Source organism: Dryas octopetala, chromosome 8, assembly GCF_963921425.1.
Source record: "Dryas octopetala chromosome 8, drDryOcto1.1, whole genome shotgun sequence".
NCBI lineage: Eukaryota > Viridiplantae > Streptophyta > Magnoliopsida > Rosales > Rosaceae > Dryas > Dryas octopetala.
The window spans coordinates 9,596,159-9,619,026 of record NC_141373.1 but is presented as its reverse complement, the minus strand read 5'-3'; the positions used below and the strand labels follow the sequence as shown (position 1 = coordinate 9,619,026).

Below are 22,868 nucleotides of genomic sequence, written 5' to 3'. Positions count from 1 at the left end.
AAACATATAGTAAAGTTTCATTCAAAATTTCTGTATTTTGATAGCAATTTCTGTCGTTTCCGTCTAATTTCTGTCGAAATTTAAAATTTTTGAAATTTCCGTCGAAATTTCCATCGAAATTTCCTCGAAACCCAAAATTTTATTCCTTGCTCTAAACATCATTTATTACTAACAATAAAATTTTGACTACATGTTTACATAATATTCGATCTACAAGTGGGTCTCCAGATGCATGTCATGTCTCTATTTGATGGGTAGTCTGTAGGGCCGGCACTAAGTTTTAGAGGCTTGGGGCTAAAATTTAAAATGAGCCCCTTTTGTAAACACATAATTTAATTTACAACAAAAATGAATCATCAAAAAATTTTAAAAAAACACATAAAAGCTACCCTCATTAATCAGAATATAAAAAATATATATATATACATATTCATTCAAGTTATTACAATTCACATTCATGTTCATGTTAATTATAATATAAAATAAAATCTAATCAGAATATAAAAAATTCAAAAAACTTATATATGTAGGGCCCATATTAAAAGTGACCTGAGTTCATATCTACTAGGCTCGTCTAACTTTTAAAATGGCCTGAGTTTAAATTTATATATTAGGCCCAGCCCATCACATTTGCAATGGTGAAAATAAAAACACAAAAGCAATGAAAATTTGTTGGAGTAGAGATTCGAGCAGGAGAATGCCACCTCATTGTTTGTATATAAATCCACATGGATTTAACAACCAATCATGGATCAACACGTGGCTAGTTAGATCCAACTTCAGGCTTTGACTTTTCAACGGTCAAACTTGGACCTCCACGTCAACATATCAGCTCGGTAACACTTTCATTGCCACTTCAGATTGGCCCATCTCAGCGGACCCCCACATCTGATCCGACCCGATCTAAGGATCCTCCAAGAAATTAAGTGTTCATCTTTTCTTGGTTATCCCAGTTCGGTTCGGCTCGGCTCTTGGTGATCATCTTCTCAGATAACGGACTACCGTCGAGTAACGACTGTCACATCATACGTCGGACCCGTCTGAACCAGTTCATCCATGCATGTCTGATCCGAACGTGGATATGTTTCATACCTGCGTATACGATGTCTCTGATCGGCTCAGCTCGGATTCCACCGTCATTCTAGAAGATCGGAGTCAGGACGAATCGCCTTACTCGAATATCTCTGACATATGAGATATCCTAGCTCACAGCCATGACTATTAGGGCATCCCACTTGATCTTCCATCCTTGCATTGAATGCAGCATTGAATGTAAAGGAGGTGGGTAACTGTGCATGCTACTATTCATGGCCGAACGCGTGGCCTCTTCTCAACCATTCACCCTCATGCAGGTAACTTACCCTTCACCATTTCCCTTGTCCATATAAGCTGCCTTATATGCACAAAACAGATACATAACTTCATTCACAAAAAGCCTATCAAAATATACACCACTTGTTGAGAATAAACCCAGAAGATCTTACTTTGTTCTTCCTCATTCTCTCAAGTTCATCACATGTTCTTCCTTGTTCTTACACAAACATCTCCAAATACACATCACTGACTTCATCATCGGAGCGTATTTGGCTGGTACCACACCGGTCCTTCTCCTTCTCCTTCTCCTTTGATCTTGTGTTCATGCAGGAAGATCTTGAGTCAACATCCACTTCATCATCCAACAGGGCTTTCAATCAATCAGATCATCCTTCTTAAGTTGTTGCATCTATCTTACGGAAATTTGCATCAACACTCACCAACTGCACAGAATCTCAATTGCAAGATAGAGTACAGTTGTACGTACTGGTTTATATGTGCTTTTTTTTTTTTTTTTTCTTTTTGATTAAGCTGGTTTATATGTGCTTAGCTTCTCCAAATTAAAAGTTGTTTTGTGATTCTCATACTTTTATGTGAAATGTAGTCTGTCATGTGATTTATAAACGTACGCGGTCTTAAAAAAAAAAAAAAACAAGAATATGTGATACAAATAATTTTGTTACTACTTGAATATTCTAATATCATACGTACACTTACCTCTAAAACCATATCTTTGAGTTTCAATCCGAAAAGTTCAAAATAGTAAAGGGGATCATACTCCCTCCGGGGACTAGCTCCTCTGCATGCGACCTCAAAAACACTGTGAAGTCTCTTTTGAATTGCTCAAAGTATTCCTTATACACAACAGGGGGGCTAGTCTTGGCTATATGTATGTTCCCTTTGTTCACTCCCTCTCCTGATTTTGTTACTAAACCTTTTGGATTCTGCACAAATTTTCTCAAACCAAATGAGCCATAAGTACTAATATTCATGTACACTACTAGAAAAAGCAATACTATGATCAACCTCAGAAATCCACATAAGAGCATAAGAGGAGTGAACAAAGTGGAGAGAATTGTTTATAAATTTTTTTTTTTTTTTCATCATTTAAATTGGGTTTAAATGGGAAATCGTGGGCTGATCTTCATCACTTATAATTGCTTGGTTTCCTCCTACCGACAAAGGAAGTGGGCCGCCCACCAACATGGCAACATCCAACTCGATCTGATAATCATAGAAAAAAAACAATTTGAGAATTAGGTTGTGAAAGCCACTTATATCATCAGTGAAACAAAGCCCAGTTTCAGACTTTTTTCAAGTTTTTATATTTCTAAAAAAATTTTGTTTCCCATTATTCTCTGCTGTTTCTCCATCTTCTTTTTGGGTCTCTCTTTTTCCAAGTACGAAAAATTTAAAATTTTCATACATGTTATAGAGTGGGTTGTATGATTTGGAAGCCATGGAGGTCGGGATTTTAGATGGATCCCATTGGTGTACGAACATCTTCTGTTTATGAGAAGGCTAGGACTTGCATGTCCCCATCCTCCCTCTCTCTCTCTCTCTCTCTCTCTCTCTCTCTCTCTCTCTCTCTCTCTCTCTCTCTCTCTCTCTCTGTCCGTCCCCGGGATAGCTAAGTTTTTTTCTCTGTTTATGTATGTTTTGGTTGATAATATAATGAAACCCAACTGGCACCACCAGTTGTATAGAAAGCTCCCACAGCCAATTTGTTTGTTCTCAAAGAGAAGTCCAATCAACGTGAGTAAAGTCTTTGTGGAAAGAATGTCCACAAAGACTTTGTTTGATCATTCAGTCCACAAAAAAAGTTACCTCAGCTTTCTATACAACTGGTGGTGCCAAAACAAAAATATAAAAAGAAGATGAATGAATTAAAGAGAAGTCAATCAACGTGCATGAGTCCTACACCACCAGCTTGTACTAGAGAAATTATGAGTTCTAGGTACTCATGGTTTAACACAATTGACTTGTGTCCTTTAAACAATATTTACACCGCTCCTAGCCTTTTAAAAATTGTTAAACAGTGAGACACTAGGTACTATCCTTTGAGCGAAGTGAAATGGCTGAGAACGTTGTCTGTTTTCTTCTGGAAAGGCTTGGTGGTTTGGTCATACACGAAGCCCAATTCTCGAATGAAGTCCGTGTCAAAGTTGGGCAATTGCAGCGAGAGCTACAGCGGATGCGGTGCTAACATCCATCAATTTTGTCAAAACCCAATTCTAGTTTCATAAACAAACCGAAAAATGGGAAGTAGAAAAGGGTAGCCCTGATGTAGTACCAGTAGGGTTTTGACAGAGAAAAGATTAGATTAAGGAGATAAGAGAGAAACAGTAAAAAGAGGGAAGAATACTGGGAAGGGATTTAAAGAGAAATTCCAATTTATAATCAATAATCAAGTCTACCTCAAACAAATTACAAAGGGCCCAATTTATAGAGGCAAAAACTATGTGATAATTATAAAACTTAACCTAAGATGTACACTAAAATTCTAGATAAATACATAGATTATCATAAAAGATGAAATGGATAACTATGAAAATAATGAAAGTGACAAATATGAAGGTAAATAAACAATAATCTCCATTGAGCCATCTGTGTAACATGATTGATAAAAAGGAGTGCTAATTAAATGATCAGCAAAGTTGGAACTAACTTAATTTGTACAAGTTAAATTTTTTTATTCCTCAAATTAGTGTGTGACTGAAGCTTTATTGTCGTGTTTCAGGCGCATGATTTGGAGGTTCATGATGATGTAGAGTTCAATACAAATGAAAGACTGCTAGTTGGATATGCTTCAAACTTAGCATTTGTAGTAATTGGGAATCCTTTAGTTCCACATATGGTTGGTGGTTCTAAGGTGATTTAGATACTTGGTATTTTCTCTTTCCTGCTTTTTGAGCTTGCTTTGCACTTTGTCATATGAGCACAGGCCCAGCACTTTACTATTTTTAAATGACCACAAATACCATATGTAGTGTACTGTTTGTCATAAGAAAACGGAGTTGGATCACATGATTTCTCTTGGCGTGGTTTGGTGGATTATTTTCCTCAAGTTTTTGCTCAAGTTCTCATACAAGTTTAATTGCCTTCTTCTTATATTCACCATCCCTCCTTTTGTTGGGTGGGGCTGAGGGGGATAGGGGGTGTTGGTTTCAAATGGAGGAATATATGGGCTTCAAGTAGTAATAGTATTAGGTGCTTACCACTTTATTAGCCAAAGTAATGAAGAAGAGGGAAGGCTTACAGAAACACTTGCCACCATGGTTAGGTTGGGTGATGTATGCTATTGATACGACAGGTGGTGTTACTTTGAGTGATGACTTAGGCACGAACTCTTTGTGCACAAAGGCACACAAATCCATTCTTGACCATATGTTTTTAGTTACAAAGTGTTAGTGTGATCGAGTGTGCTGTGCACTTTGGAGTGAAAAGCATATGAGAGGAAAACTTGACATATATGGTTGTTAATTTGATGTCCTGCAAATGGAGAAAGCCAACTCGACGTTCACTGCAAATGGTTTTTAGTTACATATATGGTTGTACACTTTTGTGAACCATTCTTGGCATATATGGTTGTTAATTTGATTTCCTGCAAATGGAGTTCACTGCTTTTTCGAGGATGGTCATAAATAAACAAGTTTTCATGAGTTCATTAGAAGACTGACTCACTTTTTAAAATTTAAAAAATTGAGTCATTTTACAACCAAACAACTAACTACCCACTGCAAAATCAAAATGCATAAACAAACAAAAGAGTAGTCAGAATGGGCTGCTCAAGATTTAGAAATATAGCAAGATGCCAAGACCCACCGACCGATCGTGCTTCATGGATTCATTGCAAGTCAAGTGGGACCATAACCCATCATAACCCTTCACCTCTAATAGAAATAAGTTATTAATACCAAACCTATCATAATTTAAAATATTAAACCAAGAGATAGGGGACCGGAGGTGAGAGAGTTGCACCGAAAGTTCCTCCATGAGATAACAATATATATGAGAAAAAGAAGAACAAATTAATTAAAAAATATCATCTTACAAGACTTGCAGTTGCACCGAAAGTTCCTCACATTCACATTGTAGGTAGTAGGAAAAGGCTGAAGGCATAAGCAGCCTTCATAATTTCATATATTAACAATGAAAACTCTTAATTTGACGCAATCACTACCAATATTCCAAACTCTTTGAACACAAACTATACATGGCTTCCATCAACAATCAAGGAGCCTCCTCTTCTTCTGCTTGCCTCCAAGTCCAACATTCATGCACATACGATGTCTTTCTAAGTTTTCGAGGTGAGGATACCCGCTATGGCTTTACGGGATATCTTTACGATGCTTTGGATAAGAAAGGAATTAAAACCTTCATAGATATTGACCTTCCAAGAGGAGAAGAAATATCTAGGACGCTTCCCAAAGCAATTCAAGAGTCCAGAATTTCCATTATCATATTCTCTGAAAACTATGCGTCCTCAAAGTGGTGCTTGGATGAAGTCGTTGAGATTCTTCATTGTAGAGAATCAAAGCAACAAATAGTTGTACCAATTTTCTACAAGATGGAACCATCAGATATAGGAAAAGCACTTGCTGACCATAAAATCAAATTCAAGGATAACGAAGAGAAGGTGAGTGGATGGACAGAAGCTCTTCAACAAGCATCAAAGTTGTCTGGATGGCCTTTCAAGGAGGGGGAGTATATTTCTAACCACTAAATATATATAGTATTGACTTACCGTTTTATTCTATATTTGAGGGCTATATATCTTCCATTTTAAGCTTTTTTTTCCTAGTATAATTAAGATTCTTTTATTTTTTAGCAGATATAGAACAATGTTGATTCCCTAAATGTTACATATGCTTTTAAACTTATAGGTATGAATTTGAATTTATCAACAAAATCGTTGAATGGATCTCAGTCCAACTACTAAACTACACAAACCTGGAGGTGACCAAGTACCCGGTTGGAATAGAGTCTCGTCTACAAGATATGGATAAACTTTTAGGTGTTGGGAAAAATGATCGTCGCATAGTTGGGATATGGGGAACTCCTGGAATAGGCAAGACAACAATTGCTAAAGCTGTTTTTAATTTAATTGGCCATAAGTTTGAAGGTAGATGTATTTTGGAAAATGTTGGAGAAAAGTCAAAGTCACATCAAGGGATCACCCAACTACTAGGGACTCTTCTTTATGAGATTCTAGGAGACCCAAACTTGAAGGAGATCAATTTTAATAAAGGAATCAAAGTTATAAAGGAAAGGTTGGGCCATAAAAGGCTTCTCTTAATTCTTGATGACGTGAATGAATTGGATTGGTTACGCGATTTAGCTCATCATAAAGGTTTGTTTGGTGAGGGCAGTAGAATTATTATAACCACAAAAAATAAGAGTTTGCTAATTCATCATGGAATCAAGAAAATATACGAGGTCAAGAAATTAGATGAACAACAAGCTCTTGAGCTTTTCAGTTGGCATGCCTTTGAGAGAAATGAACCTCCAGAAGGGTTTGTTGAACTTGCACAACGTGCAATATGGAATGCTGAATGCCTTCCATTGGCTCTAAAACTTCTAGGCTCTCATTTGCGTTATGCTGAAGGCAAAGATTGTTGGGAAGCTACATTAGATACCTACAAAATTGCTCCTAGTTCTATTCAAAATACACTCCGAATAAGTTATGAATCATTGACAGATATTGAGAGAGAAGTTTTCCTTGACATTGCATGTTTTTTCAACGGTGAAGAAAAAGACTATTTGGGAAAAATACTAGAAGATGATGACCTCGATTTTCATGGAGATTATTTTGAAGCACTCATACAAAATGCCATCATAACTCTTGATGAAAACAATAGGATTTCTATGCATGGTTTGCTAGAACAAATGGGTAAAGATATAGTTCGGCAGGAATCACCTCGTAAGCAAGAACGAAGTAGATTGTGGTTTCACAAAGATGTGTGCAATGTTCTAATGAAAAATAAAGTAAGTAGAATATATATTGTTTTATTCAATTAGAAAAGAAAGATTATATCTAATATATTATTGTCTTATTAACATATTAGAAATGTAACTATAATTTTAAAGAATTTAAATATTTTTATAAAGGACTTGCTTTACTAATAGCATATATTTTTTCATATTAGGGAACAGATAAAATTAAAGGTATTAAGTTAAAGCTTCCTGAACCAGATGAGATACGGTTGAATGCTAAAAGCTTCTCAAGAATGACAAATCTTAGATATTTTATAAATTGTAATGCACGCCTTTCTGGATGCGTCGATTATCTCCCCAACAGCTTGAAGTTGATTGATTGGTATATATGTGAGTTAAAATATTTTCCAGCGAATTTTCATCCAAAAGAACTTCTTGTGCTCAATATGCCTCATAGTCCCATCACACAACTGGGAGAGAGATTTAAGGTACTTTAAATTATTTTCATCCATTATTATTTTGAAGATTTTTTATTTTAATTATGTTGTAAATTTTTCAAAGCATATCATTTGATTTTTTTTTTTTTTCTCATAGCACTCGACAAACCTGAAATCTCTAAATTTTGACGGCTGTAAGTTCCTACAAAGAATCCCGGACTTATCCGGAATGTCAAACATAGAGAGCTTGTTGTTACGTGGCTGTACTAGTTTAGAGGAGGTTCATCCTTCTGTTGGCTTCCTTGAAAGACTTGTTACATTGGATCTTACGGGATGCTATAACCTCACAATGTTTCCAACAAGAGTTTGCTTGAAATCTCTAAAAATGTTTAATCTTTATGGATGCAAAAGGCTTGAGAGTTTTCCAGAAATTGTGGACAAGATGGAATCGTCATGTGATTTGTGCTTATGGAAAAGTGGCATAAAAGAATTGCCACCATCGATTGGAAATCTTACTGGGATGCGGGTATTTTATTTCAGTGGATGCAATTTATCAGACTTTGATTGGCTTGAGAATCTTGATTGCCTGTCCACATTAGAAATTTTCCATTTATCAGAAAGCAGCAGTGTTAGTCTTCCACTATGCATTGACAAATTTGTGAACTTGGCAAAGCTTGATTTGAATTACTGGAAGAGGCTTCGAGCAATTCCTGAACTTCCACCAAATATAAAACGGATATCAGTGATTAATTGCATATCTTTGGAAACATTTCCAGCATTGTCCAACATGTTGGAACATAATGACACACAGGGCATTGAAAATATGGACTTGTCTAATTGCCATAGACTATGTGATAATCTGGGCTTGGACGTGGCAAAGATGGCAAACATATTACTGAATCAGGTCACTCTCTTTCTCTTTCTCTTTCTTTTTCTCTATCTCTCTCTCTCTCTGTATATATATATATATATATATGAATGTTAATAAGTTAATAACATTATTAATTACTGTGTAAATTCACAGGTAGAGAACTCTTGCTTTGAAGTTGTATTTCCAGGAAATGAAGTGCCAAAGTGGTTCAATTGCCGTGAAGATGTATGTGTGCTAATTAATGGTGTCGACGTTGAGTTTTGTGAAGTGGGAAAATGCTATAAAGTCAAGTGGGAAGATATATATATTAATAAGGATAAGTTCTGTGAAGTAGTTATGGAAATCCCTCAAAATTTCAAATACTGGGAGAACACAGGAGTGGCTGTATGTGTTGTTTTTGAAATGACGGAAGAGCTTGTTGGTGTTCTTGGTTTTTGGTACGATTTTTCGATCAATGGACTTTCCATAGATCCAAGGATAAATTCTCATGGGCCTTTTGTTTTTTTGTCGGATGAGTTGACACCTCATGTGTGGCTAAAGTATATTCCATTACCTATTGACTTCAAGTCGGAGTTGGATGGAGAAACAGAGACTCCATCTGTGCCTTATGTCTGTCGAGTTACCTTTGGCTACCCAGGCGGTAGTGGGTGGTTCTTTAAAAGCTGCGGGGTCCACCTGGCTGGTATGCCACAGGATGGTAATGAAGATGAAAACAAAGACGACGGAGATGATGGTGATCCTGAAAACGATAATGAAGGTGATGATGGAGGCCATGAACAACATAGTCGTTTTTTTTGGCCACTTGAACAACCTTGTCTTAAGAAGCAAAGAACCTCGGTCTTCCATAATTTCCTGGGTGATGACGGAGACGACGGAGATGACGGAGATGATGATGATCACCATCATCAGGAAGATGAAGATGGTGAGCATGAAAACGATGATGATGGTGATGAACAACCTTGTCTAAAGAAGCAAAGAACCTCCTTCTATAATTTCATGGGCCTGCCATGATTCGGTTCATGTGCGTTCTCTGTTGTTGTTGCTGGGCTTTATTTGTGTTTTGGACTTTCAATGAAATTTTTGAATGCACCCTTCATTTGTCAATTGTCTAACTTCATTTTATTTTGCATCTATATTTCTTTAGAATTTATAAAATGAAAGAAAACCTTGTTTATTTATACTAAGAATTGAGAAAGAAACTAGAAAATATTGAAAAAATTTCATAACAGCATATCTGAGAATTTATAAACCCAGACCATATTGTTATCCATAGAACTCAAAAACAAACAACAAACTATAACCAAACAAGAGAGAGACGATTTTGGAAATACATTGGATCTTATAGTTGGAAATCTCCTTAACCCAACTTTCTTTTTTTAAGAAAATGAAAATATGCAAAAAATGCAAGATACTAAACGGGTAAACTTTATTTGTCTCACCGTATAATTTACCGTAAATTTTATTTGTCCCACTTTACTTCTTGCGTCTCAAGTCTCAAGTAATCAACTTCGATTTATTCTTTCAAAGATCTAACGGACTGGTTACATGGCCAATTATTTTTTTTCTTGTAGATGATTTTTTTTTTTTACCAATATTGTTTAAATGAATTGTTAGTACGTCCGAACAATTTCTCTTAGCAAAGGGCATTTTAGTATCTTCAAAAATTCCACCAAACACTAAACTTCACACTTTACATATAGAATAGCCAATACTAGTTTTTGTTTACAATAAAAAAGGAAAAGCAATCTTATTGTCCAGTAGCTCATGCACAGAAAGAAGCTGCTGATATAGAATAAAAAAAAGAGATATAGAATATAACCACCAGCCTAAGTCGATTTTCTAGTCTCTCAACTCTATACCTTCTCTTTTGGTCTTAAACCTCTACCTCTTCCTTACAGCCACAGTTCTTGGATCTTTCTCAATTCTCATTTCCACCTGTCCCTCTTATCTTTTGCCTATTTTATATCTGCTTTAGGTCCTCCATTTTCTGCTTTACTCACAGCTTCCTCAATTGCTCTCTTTTTCCTCTCAAGGAACCCAATGAGGTCTCTCAGTGCACTTTCAGGTTCCTCATTCTTCAGCAACTGCTCTCCTACTTCTGCAGGAGTCACCTTCACAGTGGCTATCAACTGCTCTATGCCCAAGAAAAGTGTGTGGTCTGTAATTCCAAGATAATTGGAGGCCAGCATTTTGAACCCAGATGGGGTGCAAAAGGACATGTGGATGTGCACATCCATACGACCCGGGAGCAACAAGGCAGGGTCCAGCCGCTCTTTGTGATTCGTAGTGAACACTATGATCCGCTCATCCCCACAGCTTGACCACAATCCATCTATGAAGTTGAGCAATCCTGACAGAGTCACCTAAAAAGGATGGAATGTAAATGAATTAATTGAGTCATATCTTTTGGATGAAATGCATTAAGGACTACCATAATGCTCAAATAGTATGCTCCAGTGATAGGAGGCAATTACATGTCAATGATGTTTTAGCTTGTTCTGCCTCTCATCATTTTGATGGATTAGCTGGTATTTGCTTTAGATGGACATTGCTTACCTATCAGAGTTGACAGTCTTCGAGGAATTCATTTTACTATCTATCCAAAGCAAACACATTCCTCGCCAAGGATAAACACATTACTCAGTTTGTTTTAGCAGAAGAAATTCATTGCTGATGCAGTGTATGTAGCCATCTACCTAAATCAATTTTAGAATGCCACATCGAGCTAAAGTAACAACCTACAATAGTTATTTGTTCTAATCAGTACACAATAAAGTCATCCAATATGTGCATTTCAATTTCAGGCAAGCTTTTTAATCTCGTTTTCCATTTATCCTCTCCTTGTCGACAATCACTAATCATCAAAAACCTCTCAAAGGTGAGTTTAGATACCCTGCTTATGTTTTGTGTGCTGATTTGGTGTTTAAATCCTAAACTACATCGTTTAGGCTTCTACACTCAACCTTAAATCCTAAGACGATAACTTGAATATAACCACAGAATGAGCGCACAAATCATATGAAGAGGGTCCTATTTCCTCAAAGTTCTCAAGTTGCAGTTATTGTTAGCAAAAGCAAAGACACAATAGCCATGACCCTTGTTTCTAGCAACCTCTCAAAGTTTCAGGGGAGGTGGTGGTTTTTCTATCTGGACCCTGGTGTTTTAAAATCCAACACACGGCAATTAGCAACAAAAACTTGTAAACGATAGTTTGAATAAGGCAAAAACAACCCAAGCAATAATCATTAAGCACAAAGTGAAATCACATATGATTTACCTCAGTTCTTGGAGCAGTAGATGCACGAGGACGAGGGTTGGAAGCCCTGGCTTGTGCAAGCCTATCCTGTAGTTCAATGGAGCAATCAATATCCTCCACCACAAGAATCGATCGGTTTGCCGTGGAAATCAGCAGCTTTCTGAGCTCAGAATTACGCCTAATATCAGTCAACTCCAAGTCATACACATCAAAATTGAGGTAGTTAGCCATGGCAGCAATCAAACTCGACTTCCCAGTACCAGGAGGCCCAAACAACAAGTACCCACGTTTCCAAGCCTTCCCAACAGTACTCCTTCCTCTTCACAAACCTCTCAAGGTCCTCCATTACCATCCTCCTCTGGACCTCAGACTCCATGGCTAGTGATTCAAATGTTGCAGGATGATCAAGGTTCACAGACTGCCACATGTCCCCTCTCCTTCTTCCCATCATTCGATCATACTTCAAAGTGAAAAGCTTCAAAGTCTTGATTTCATCCTTGACCTCCTTGGCCTTTTCCAATACACAAGGAAGGTAAGACCCAAGAACCAAGTCCTTGTGCTTCTTGTGGAAGCTCAACTCCAAGTACCGGAGCTCGGATTTCACGGTGGAGCCCCCGTATAGCCCTCCGCCGGAGTCCGGGGTTGCTATGTACTTGGATGGGATTTGCTTGGAGACCAACTTCCATTTTAGTTGGACCCCATTGAAAAAGTCAACCACCTCTTCATTCCTTTCCATGGAGACCATAATCTTGTTTTCTTTGGCGGGCATTGTGACCCTGAACCTCTGGATTTTCGGAGAGATTGTGGGTCTCAAGTAGACTTGGATGGCATTGAAGAGGTGGTTGTGGTTGAGACCCTCGAACTCGTCGATGACGAGGGTGAGTTGGGAAGAGAAGGTGGTGAGTAAACTTCTGAGCTTCTTTGAAACGTAGAGTTGGAGCTCGCTGGGGACCCAGTCGCGGGCGATCGAACGGACGAGCATGGCGGTGGCGGCGACGGAGGCTGTGGTGGAGATCAAAGTTTTGGCGGAGGGCATTTCCATGTTTTTGGTGAACATGGTGATCATCTGGGGTTGGTTTTGATGGGGATTTTGGGGTTGGTTTGAGGAATTGTGAGGTGGGTTTTGGTTGTGGAATGTGGGGGAAGTTCTGAGGTTGAAGATGGTGGTGGAAGTTTCTGTGCTTTCTGCCTTCTCTGCCTGCGAGGAAGAGCATTGCAGGGTCGTTAGAGGATTCAGACGGTGTCGTTTTGAAGATCAAAAGGTAGATTGACTTGTTGACTTGATAGTGGAAGACTTGCTGTTTATAAGTCTAGAGCGTGACTACACTGTCCAGCTCGGAAATACTTAGTGCTCTTTTTGGTGTTCCATTTTTTGACTAAATTACGACTTTGCCTCTTATAGTTTGGGCTATTCTCTATTTTGGTCTATGCGGTTTTAATGGCTATCATGCTTGTCTTGTGTTGTGTAGTTTATTCAATCAAGGGCAAATCAGCAATTTTGTCTGAATTTGCAGACAAAATGATCCAAAGTGCAAAATGTCTAAACTACAAGGATCAAGTGAAAGAATTTTCCGAATTACAAGGACCTATAAGAACCAAAGTCGTGAGTTGTCTTTTTTTTTTTTTTAAAGCAGAAGGAGGGGGGATGGAACTTAATCAAGAGAACCTAAAAACATAAAAATAACCAAATGCGTGATAGCCAAGAAACAATTTAGCAAAAATTTGGGTCAACAAGCAGGTCAACATCCGAATGGTAACATTATGATTTTAAGCAGGTTGGGGTGTTGGTTTCAAATGGAGGAATACTCTTGAGCTTTTCAGGCATGCCTTTGGAGGAAATTAATGAACCTCTAGACAAGTATGTTGAACTTGCAAGACGAGCAATATGCAGTGTTCAATGCCTTCCATTAGCTCTGGAACTTTTAAGCTCTCATTTCCATAAAGTTGAAAGCATTGATCGTCGGATAGCTACATCAAATAGCTACTAGTTCATTGGAAGATGATTTGAGGGAAGGTTTCCTAAACATTGCATGTTTCTTCAACGGTGAAAAAAAGGACTATGTGATAGAAAAACTAAAAGATGATGACCAAGATTTTTCAAACATTGAGTTCGAGCTTGTTGCTAAATGACTGTACAAGTTTAGTGGAGGTTCATCCTTCTTTTGGATTACTTGAAAGACTTGTTACATTGGATCTTGATGGATGCTATCGATCACCTCAAAATGTTTCCAAAAGAGTTTGTTTGAAATCTCTCGAAACATTTAGTCTTAGTGGTTGCAAAATGCTTGAGATTTTTTTAAAAATTATGGACAAGATGGAATTGTTAGGTTATTTGTATTTTAAATGACAGTGGCATAAAAGAATTGCCTTCATTGATTGGATATCTTACTGGGCTTCACCAATTATATGCAAGTGGATGTCATTGAGGACGAGATTTTTTATTTCATTGGAAAGAGGCAGAGTGTACACCGTGACTTCAAGTCGAAGCTGGATACAGAGGCAGAGACTCCATCCATGCCTTCTGTCACTTTCTGTGTGTCGGTTTAGTCTAGTAATATTCTTGTTTAATTACTTTCTTTAGATTACTAGTGAAAAAATGAAAGGAAACCTTGTTTACTTACTTACACTAGGAATTTAGAAAGAAACAAGAAAATATTGAAAATGTTCATAACTGATATCTGAGAAAATATAAACTCAGACCATACTTTGTGTATTTTGTTGTCTCTCAGAGCATTATTTATTGTCTTAACTCAAGTTTGTACAAGTTAATTTTTTGATTTATTCCTCATCAAATTAGACAAATTCTGTGATACAGAAGCTTTATATATATATATATATATATATATATATGTCATGTGACTCATGTCTCAGGCGCAGGATTTGGAAGTTCATGTTCACTCCAAATGAAAAACTGGTATTTTTCAGTGATGGAAGGGTAGCTTGTTATGTTTCTCATCATTTTGATAGAAATGCTGGTATTTGTTTTAGATGTGTACCACAAAACCTTTCCTCGATCACCAATCAGGGTTGGCAGTCTTGATTGAATTCACTTTAGTATCTACCCAAAGCAAACACATTGCTTGCCAAGGATAAATACATTACTCAATTCGAATTTAGCAGAAGAAATTAATTGCTGATGCAGGGTATGTACGTAATCTTACCATCTCCCCAAACCAATTATAGAAATGACAATCTAGAAGATCGAAGCCATGCACGTTGAGGTAAAGTAACAACTAACATGCATATTTATTAACAAAAGCTCTTTGTTCTAATCAGTAGTACCTCTGTAAATAATCCAACCCATGCCAATCAGCAACAAAAATTTGTAAATGATGGTGTAAATAAGTAAAGGCAAAACAACCCAAGCAATAATCTTTAAGCAGAAAGTGAAACCATATATATATGAATTACATCTGTTCTTTGAGAATTAGACGCACGAGGACTCGGACTCGGACGGTGTCGTTTTACGGTGTCGTTTTGGGTTCAAAAGTTGGATTGACTTGTTGACTAGAGCGTGGAAGACTCACTGCACGTCATGGTGACATCTGTGAAGTAGTTATGCAAATCCCTCAAAATTTCAAATGCTGGGAGAACACAGGATTGACTTTATGCAAATCTCACGGTGATTTTGGTTTTTGAGTCGACAGCTCATGTGTGGCTTCAAGAGTTGACTTTAAAATTTCAAGTATATATATTCCATTCCTTGTTGACTTCAAGAGTTGCAGCTGCTGGATAGTGATGATGCAGGTGATAAACAACCTCCTACTTCTAATCTTTCTATTCTTCTATAATTCCCTGGGCCTGCCTTGGTTGGGTTCATGATGCAGTACAATCAGCCAAGGTTTACAAACGTAAACCTAAAAGAACAAGAAGCTTGGAATCCACCAGAAAATTGAGATAAAACCTTAACAATTAGTTTGATAAAAATAATAATAGAATAATTCGGCTAGCAATTGTAAAAATTGCTTAAGTACGTTTAAACAAACCCTAGGGCGCAAACAACCATATAATTAAGACCCACGGGTAATTACAAACCCAAATAAAATATAAACGAAAATAAATAAAATGTTTAAAAGTTTAAAATGCAGTTTTGAGGCCCTAAACAATCTCAGATGGCCGAAAAAGCCCATACTTCATTGCATAGCGATGAGTTTGACTCGTCTCGCGATTCCCTTTGAAACGATATGCATTAGTACCACTTTCAGATCCAAACCCTCCGACTAGTAGAAATCATTTCCCAAATTTCTTGGGTTTGCAACGATTAAGTTGTTGTATAAACTTCTCCGCCATCCGTTCTGCATCAGTTCATGGGCTTTCTCTATTGTTGTTGTTGCTAGCCTTAATTTATTTGTGGTTTGGACTTTCAATGAAATTTCATTCAGATAAAAGACAAAAACCTTGCGTTTCGTACGTGTCTTTATCATTGACCAAAAAATGTTACCTTCATCTTATTATTATGTGTAATGCCCGGGTAGTACGTTCCTATTTTTTTTTTTTCCTCTTTTTCTCAATGGAGATGCCGGTGGTGGAGAATGAATCAGAGAAAGAACACAAATAAAATTTTATATTTTCTGGTTTATTAGGCACTTCAGAAAAACTATTCGTATCACAAAAAAAATTTCTCCTATAGATAGATTTTAGGGTTGAAGAGAGAAAATTGCCTTATTTTTTTATATAAGGGAGAGAGACCAAACTTGGGTGTAGAGGACAAATTCTACGTCCTTCTAACTGGACTGCTCACCAACTACAAAAAAAAAAATTAACTTGAACATTTCATATATGCAAGTAGCTATAAATGTGGTATTTAACTCACAATAATGTGGATAACTTAAATCAAAAAATAATTAAATACAAATGACATGGCTTGGTCATCTCATCAAAGCACAAACTGTTGGTGCCTTAGAAAAATTTCTTCTACAAATTCTTTAAAACAATTGAAAATGTAAAGTGTTTTTTATATATTTTGAAAACAACTAACCACCCACTGGAAAGAGTAGTCAAAGTGCGCTGCTTCCACGAAATGTAGAAAATATAGCAAGAGACCCACCTACCAATCGTGCTTCATGGATTCGTTATAAAATGTAGAAATAATGGTAGGCTGTAGAAATCAAGTGGGACCAAAACCCATAACAAATTTCTAAATACAATATGTATATATTATATGGCTGGGTCTGTTATTTGAAATGAGCTGATAAATGCTACGCTATGATATCTAAATTTCTAAATACCACGAAATCAGACTATTCTACTTTATAATATCCCTAAGAGGCATATAAAATTTCAAAAGAGCTGATAAATGCTCATTCAAATGAATTATTTTATGAAAATCTCCATTATTTGGGTAAATGATAGTTTTGTAAAATGTAGAACTGAATCTTAATAATGAGAAGGAAATCATATATATATCTTACAAAGTCTTAGTTTGATCGAGTGTGCTGTGCACATCGGAATGAAATAATGCATATGAATGTCAACTTTTTAGGTGAGAATGGTTGTTGAATTCCTGCAAATTGTTTTGTAGCAGAAAGCTTAATCATATGGTGGTTAAGTTTGTAATTTTCTATGTGTTCTTTTCTTCTGACTTTTCACTAAAAAACAAAAATAGAAGACTTATGAGATACAGACAAAAGACTCTGGAGGAAATAAGACTTGTATATAAACTCATTGAGGTCTTTTTGGTTTTCTTATCTGCTATACGCACACAAACACAAACTAGCTATATGGCTTCCATCAACAATCAAGGAGCCTCCTCTTCGTCTGCATCCCTCCAAGTCCAACATTCAAGGACATACGATGTCTTTCTAAGTTTTCGAGGTGACGATACTCGCTTTGGCTTTACAGGAAATCTTTACAATGCTTTGGATAAGAAAGGAATTAAAACCTTCATAGATATTGACCTTACAAGAGGAGAAGAAATATCAAGGACGCTTCCCAAAGCAATTCAAGAGTCCAGAATTTCCATTATCATATTCTCCGAAAACTATGCGTCCTCAAAGTGGTGCTTGGATGAACTCGTTGAGATTCTTCATTGTAGAGAATCAAAGCAACAAATAGTTGTACCAATTTTCTACAAGATGGAACCATCAGATATAGGAAAAGCACTTGCTGACCATAAAATCAAATTCAAGGATAACGAAGAGAAGGTGCGTGGATGGACAGAAGCTCTTCAACAAGCATCAAAGTTGTCTGGATGGCCTTTCAAGGAGGGGTGAGTATATTTCTAACCACTAAATATAGTATTGACTTACTGTTTTATTCTATATTTGAGGGCTATATATCTTCCATTTTAAGCTTTTTTTCCTAGTATAATTAAGATTCTTTTCTTTTATAGCAGATATAGAACAAGTTGTTCCCTAAATGTTACATATGCTTTTAAACTTATAGGTATGAATTTGAATTTATCAACAAAATCGTTGAATGGATCTCAGTCCAACTACTAAACTACACAAACCTGGAGGTGGCCAAGTACCCGGTTGGAATAGAGTCTCGTCTACAAGATATGGATAAACTTTTAGGTGTTGGGGAAAATGATCGTCGCATAGTTGGGATATGGGGAACTCCTGGAATAGGCAAGACAACAATTGCTAAAGCTGTTTTTAATTTAATTGGCCATAAGTTTGAAGGTAGATGTATTTTGGAAAATGTTGGAGAAAAGTCAAAGTCACATGAAGGGATCGCCCAACTACAAGGGACTCTTCTTTATGAGATTCTAGGAGACCCAAACTTGAAGGAGATCAGTTTTATTAAAGGAATCAAAGTTATAAAGGAAAGGTTGAGCCATAAAAGGCTTCTCTTAATTCTTGATGACGTGAATGAATTGGATTGGTTACGCGATTTAGCTCATCGTACAGGTTTGTTTGGTGATGGAAGTAGAATTATTATAACCACAAAAAATAAGAGTTTGCTAATTCATCATGGAATCAAGAAAATATACGAGGTCAAGAAATTAGATGAACAACAAGCTCTTGAGCTTTTCAGTTGGCATGCCTTTGAGAGAAATGAACCTCCAGAAGGGTTTGTTGAACTTGCACAACGTGCAATATGGAATGCTGAATGCCTTCCATTGGCTCTAAAACTTCTAGGCTCTCATTTGCGTTATGCTGAAGGCAAAGATTGTTGGGAAGCTACATTAGATACCTACAAAATTAATGCTCCTAGTTCTATTCAAAATACACTCCGAATAAGTTATGAATCATTGACAGATATTGAGAGAGAAGTTTTCCTTGACATTGCATGTTTTTTCAACGGTGAAGAAAAAGACTATTTGAGAAAAATACTAGAAGATGATGACCTCGATTTTCATGGAGATTATTTTGAAGCACTCATACAAAATGCCATCATAACTCTTGATGAAAACAATAGGATTTCTATGCATGGTTTGCTAGAACAAATGGGTAAAGATATAGTTCGGCAAGAATCACCCCTTCATCCTGAACAACGAAGCAGATTGTGGTTTCACAAGGATGTGTATCGTGTTCTAACAAAAAATAAAGTAAGTACAATATCTATTGTCTTAATATCTCATTGTTCTTCTTTCTTTGCTTTCAATAAATTCTCTCTTGTACCACTGTTGAGGTTCCACAAAAAATATTTTTTTTATTAAATTTGAAAAGAATGATTGTATTATTGCCTTATTTGAAAAGAATATGCATATTATTGCTTTATTAAAACTACTAAGGAATTCACAAATGACGAAATTTAAAACCACGTGATTTAAAATTCTAGAATATGTAAATTATTTGTTTGAATAAATGTAATCATAATGACATTTAAATACAAAATTTATAGTAGTTGTATGCATCAATTATAAAAGAGTGATGTTGATAGTGGCAACAATAAAAATAATGCTTGTGGTGAGTTGACGATGGTAGTAAGGGTGATGGCATGGCCCACTGGAGGTGGGAGAAATGTTGGCGGTGAAAATTGGGGTGTTGGAGGTGGCAGCGATGGTGATGGTAGTGGTGGCGATGATGTCAGTTGTAGTGACGATGGTGGTACGTAGTGGTGGTGATGACAGAGGTGGTGGTGGTGGCGGTGGTGGCGGTGTCATGATCAGTGGTGGTGACGGTGGTGGTGGTGGTGGTGGTAGCGGCCGCATGGTGGTAGTGGTGGTGGTATTGTGATTATTTGGCAAGGTGATGGGTGGACATGACTTTATTTTTTTATTTTTTGTAAAAATTGGAATTTTGAAAATGATATCAATTTAAGTGAAATTTAAACTTATAATTTACAACCCTCAAATCCCAAGTTTTTTTCACATAGAATTTACAAAATTCTATATTTATGGACCCAAACAAAAAAATTAGAGCATGTAATTTCTTAAATACTGAATTTTGTTTAAACTCTATGTTTTTTTTCTCCATCCAAACACACTATAAAAAATTTAAATAGAATTTTAAAACACTTACATTCTCTTTTGATAAAGGACTTGCTTTATTAATACTACATGTTTTCTCATACTAGGGAACAGATAAAATTAAAGGCATCAAGTTAAAGCTTCCTGGGCCAGAAGGGATTCGATTGAATGCTAGAAGCTTTACAGGAATGACAAATCTTAGATATTTTATAAACTGTAACGGATGCCTTTCTGGATGCGTCGATTATCTACCCAACAGCTTGAAGTTGATTGATTGGGGTAGATGTGAGTTAAAATATTTTCCAACCGATTTTCATCCAGAAGAACTTCTTGTGCTCAATATGCCTCATAGTCTCGTCACACAACTGGGAGAGAGATTTAAGGTACTTTAAATTATTTTCATGCATTATTATTTTGAAGATTTTTTATTATAATTATGTTATAAATTTTAAAAGCATATCATTTGATCTTTTTTTTTTTTTTCCTCACAGTACTGGACAAAGCTGAAATCTCTAAATTTTGAAGGCTCTAAGTTCCTACAAAGAATCCCGGACTTATCCGGAATGTCAAACATAGAGAGCTTGTTGTTACGTGGCTGTACTAGTTTAGAGGAGGTTCATCCTTCTGTTGGCTTCCTTGGAAGACTTGTTACATTGGATCTTGAGGGATGCTATAACCTCACAATGTTTCCAACAAGAGTTTGCTTGAAATCTCTAGAAAAATTTAGTCTTGCGGAATGCAAAAGGCTTGAGAGTTTTCCAGAAATTGTGGACAAGATGGAATCGTCATGTGATTTGTGCTTATGGAAAAGTGGCATAAAAGAAATGCCATCATCGATTGGAAATGTTACTGGGATTCGGGTATTTAATTTCAGTGGATGCAATTTATCAGACTATGATTTCCTTGAGAATCTTGATTGCCTGTCCACATTAGGATTTCTCGATTTATCAAAAAGCAGTTGTGTTAGTCTTCCACTATGCATTGACAAATTTGTGAACTTGGCAGTGCTTTATTTGAATGGCTGCAAGAAGCTTCGAGCAATTCCTGAACTTCCACCAAATATAACAATAATATCAGTGGTTGATTGCATATCTTTGGAAACATTTCCAGCATTGTCCAACATGTTGGACCATAATGACACACAGGGCATTGAAAATATGGACTTGTCTAATTGCCGTAGACTATGTGATAATCTGGGCTTGGACGTGGCAAACATGGCAAACATATTACTGAATCAGGTCACTCTCTTTCTCTTTCTCTTTCTCAATCTCTCTCTCTGTATATATATATATATATATATGAATGTTAATAAGTTAATAACAATATTAATTACTGTGTAAATTCACAGGTAGAGAACTCTTGCTTTGACGTTGTATTTCCAGGAAATGAAGTGCCAAAGTGGTTCAAGTGCCGTGAAGATGTATGTGTGCTAATTAATGGTGTCGACCATGAGTCTGGTGAAGTGGGAGAATGGCATGAAGTCAAGTGGGAAGATATATATATTAATAAGGATAAGTTCTGTGAAGTAGTTATGGAAATCCCTCAAAATTTCAAATACTGGGAGAACACCGGATTTGCTTTATGTGTTGTTTTTGATATGACGGAAAAGTTTGTTGGTCGTCCTGGTTTTTGGTACGATCTTTCGATCAATGGACTTTCCATAGATCGAAGGAAATATTTTCATTGGCCTTTTATTTTTATAATGGCGGATAAGTTGACAACTCATGATCATGTGTGGCTAAAGTATATTCCATTACCTATTGACTTCAAGTCGGAGTTGGATGGAAAAACAGAGACTCCATCTGTGCCTTATGTCTGTCGAGTTACCTTTGGCTACCCAGGCGATAGTGGGTGGTTCTTTAAAAGCTGCGGGGTCCACCTGGCTGGTATGCCACAGAATGGTAATGAAGATGAAAACAAAGACGACGGAGATGATGGTGATCATGAAAACGATAATGAAGGTGATGATGGAGGCCATGAACAACATAGTCGTTTTTTTTGGCCACTTGAACAACCTCGTCTTAAAGAAGATGAAGATGGTGATGGTGAGCATGAAAACGATGATGATGGTGATGAACAACCTTGTCTAAAGAAGCAAAGAACCTCCTTCGATCTATAATTTCATGGGCCTGCCCTGATTCGGTTCATGTGCGTTCTCTGTTGTTGTTGCTGGGCTTTATTTGTGTTTTGGACTTTCAATGAAATTTTTGAATGCACCCTTCATTTGTCAATTGTCTAACTTCATTTTATTTTGCATCTATATTTCTTTAGAATTTATAAAATGAAAGAAAACCTTGTTTATTTATACTTAAGAATTTAGAAAGAAACTAGAAAATATTGAAAAAAATTCATAACAGCATATCTGAGAATTTATAAACCAAGACCATATTTTTCTCCATAGAACTCAAAAACAAACAACAAACTATAACCAAACAAGAGAGAGAGAGGATTTTGGAAATACATCGATCTTATAGTTGGAAATCTGCTTAACCCAACTTTTTTTTTTTTTTTTTTTTTAAGAAAATGAAAATATGCAAAAAATGCAAGATACTTTATTTGTCTCACCTTGTAATTAACCTGTAAACTTTATTTGTCCCACTTTACTTCTCGTGTCTCAAGTCTCAAGTCTCAACTAATCAACTTCGATTTATTCTTTCAAAGATCTAACGGACTGGTTACATGGCCAATTATTTTTTT

At 36.5% G+C, this 22,868-nt stretch overlaps 2 protein-coding genes and 2 pseudogenes across 4 annotated transcripts in view; 2 read left to right on the top strand and 2 right to left on the bottom strand.

Moving 5' to 3' along the window:
* Window positions 1–22,868, bottom strand: part of LOC147276996 (S-adenosyl-methionine 4-1-methyl-2-pyrrolidinyl-3-oxobutanic acid methyltransferase-like) — a 37,065-nt pseudogene that overhangs the window by 2,339 nt on the left and 11,858 nt on the right. Inside the window, exon 3 of the transcript XR_015124095.1 lies at window positions 2,032–2,258. The product of XR_015124095.1 is annotated as an S-adenosyl-methionine 4-1-methyl-2-pyrrolidinyl-3-oxobutanic acid methyltransferase-like (transcript). The remainder of the gene's footprint in view (window positions 1–2,031; window positions 2,259–22,868) is intronic.
* LOC147277000 (disease resistance protein RML1A-like) lies at window positions 5,276–9,600 on the top strand. Its single transcript, XM_086253192.1, has 5 exons — window positions 5,276–6,021; window positions 6,201–7,302; window positions 7,464–7,739; window positions 7,846–8,592; window positions 8,713–9,600. Exons 1-5 carry the CDS (start codon window positions 5,531–5,533, stop codon window positions 9,568–9,570), a joined length of 3,474 nt encoding a protein of 1,157 aa, XP_086109318.1. The 5' UTR covers window positions 5,276–5,530; the 3' UTR covers window positions 9,571–9,600.
* On the bottom strand, window positions 10,242–13,062 carry LOC147276999 (AAA-ATPase At3g50940-like; annotated as a pseudogene). The gene is made up of 2 exons (XR_015123767.1): window positions 11,837–13,062; window positions 10,242–10,922 (listed from the first exon to the last, which is right to left on the bottom strand). The product of XR_015123767.1 is annotated as an AAA-ATPase At3g50940-like (transcript).
* On the top strand, window positions 17,536–22,381 carry LOC147276998 (disease resistance protein RML1A-like). Its single transcript, XM_086253189.1, has 5 exons — window positions 17,536–18,023; window positions 18,200–19,307; window positions 20,279–20,554; window positions 20,663–21,409; window positions 21,520–22,381. Exons 1-5 carry the CDS (start codon window positions 17,536–17,538, stop codon window positions 22,288–22,290), a joined length of 3,390 nt encoding a protein of 1,129 aa, XP_086109315.1. The 3' UTR covers window positions 22,291–22,381.

What these genes read in the sequence shown, in the direction of transcription:
- LOC147277000 (XM_086253192.1), top strand. Translation starts at nt 5,531, where the DNA reads ATGGCTTCCATCAACAATCAAGGAGCCTCCTCTTCTTCTGCTTGCCTC. An exon ending in ATGTTCTAATGAAAAATAAA is followed by an intron (nt 7,303 to 7,463) that starts GTAAGTAGAATA and finishes TTTTCATATTAG; the next exon opens with GGAACAGATAAAATTAAAGG. An exon ending in AACTGGGAGAGAGATTTAAG is followed by an intron (nt 7,740 to 7,845) that starts GTACTTTAAATT and finishes TTTTTCTCATAG; the next exon opens with CACTCGACAAACCTGAAATC.
- LOC147276998 (XM_086253189.1), top strand. Translation starts at nt 17,536, where the DNA reads ATGGCTTCCATCAACAATCAAGGAGCCTCCTCTTCGTCTGCATCCCTC. An exon ending in GGATGGCCTTTCAAGGAGGG is followed by an intron (nt 18,024 to 18,199) that starts GTGAGTATATTT and finishes TTAAACTTATAG; the next exon opens with GTATGAATTTGAATTTATCA. An exon ending in AACTGGGAGAGAGATTTAAG is followed by an intron (nt 20,555 to 20,662) that starts GTACTTTAAATT and finishes TTTTCCTCACAG; the next exon opens with TACTGGACAAAGCTGAAATC.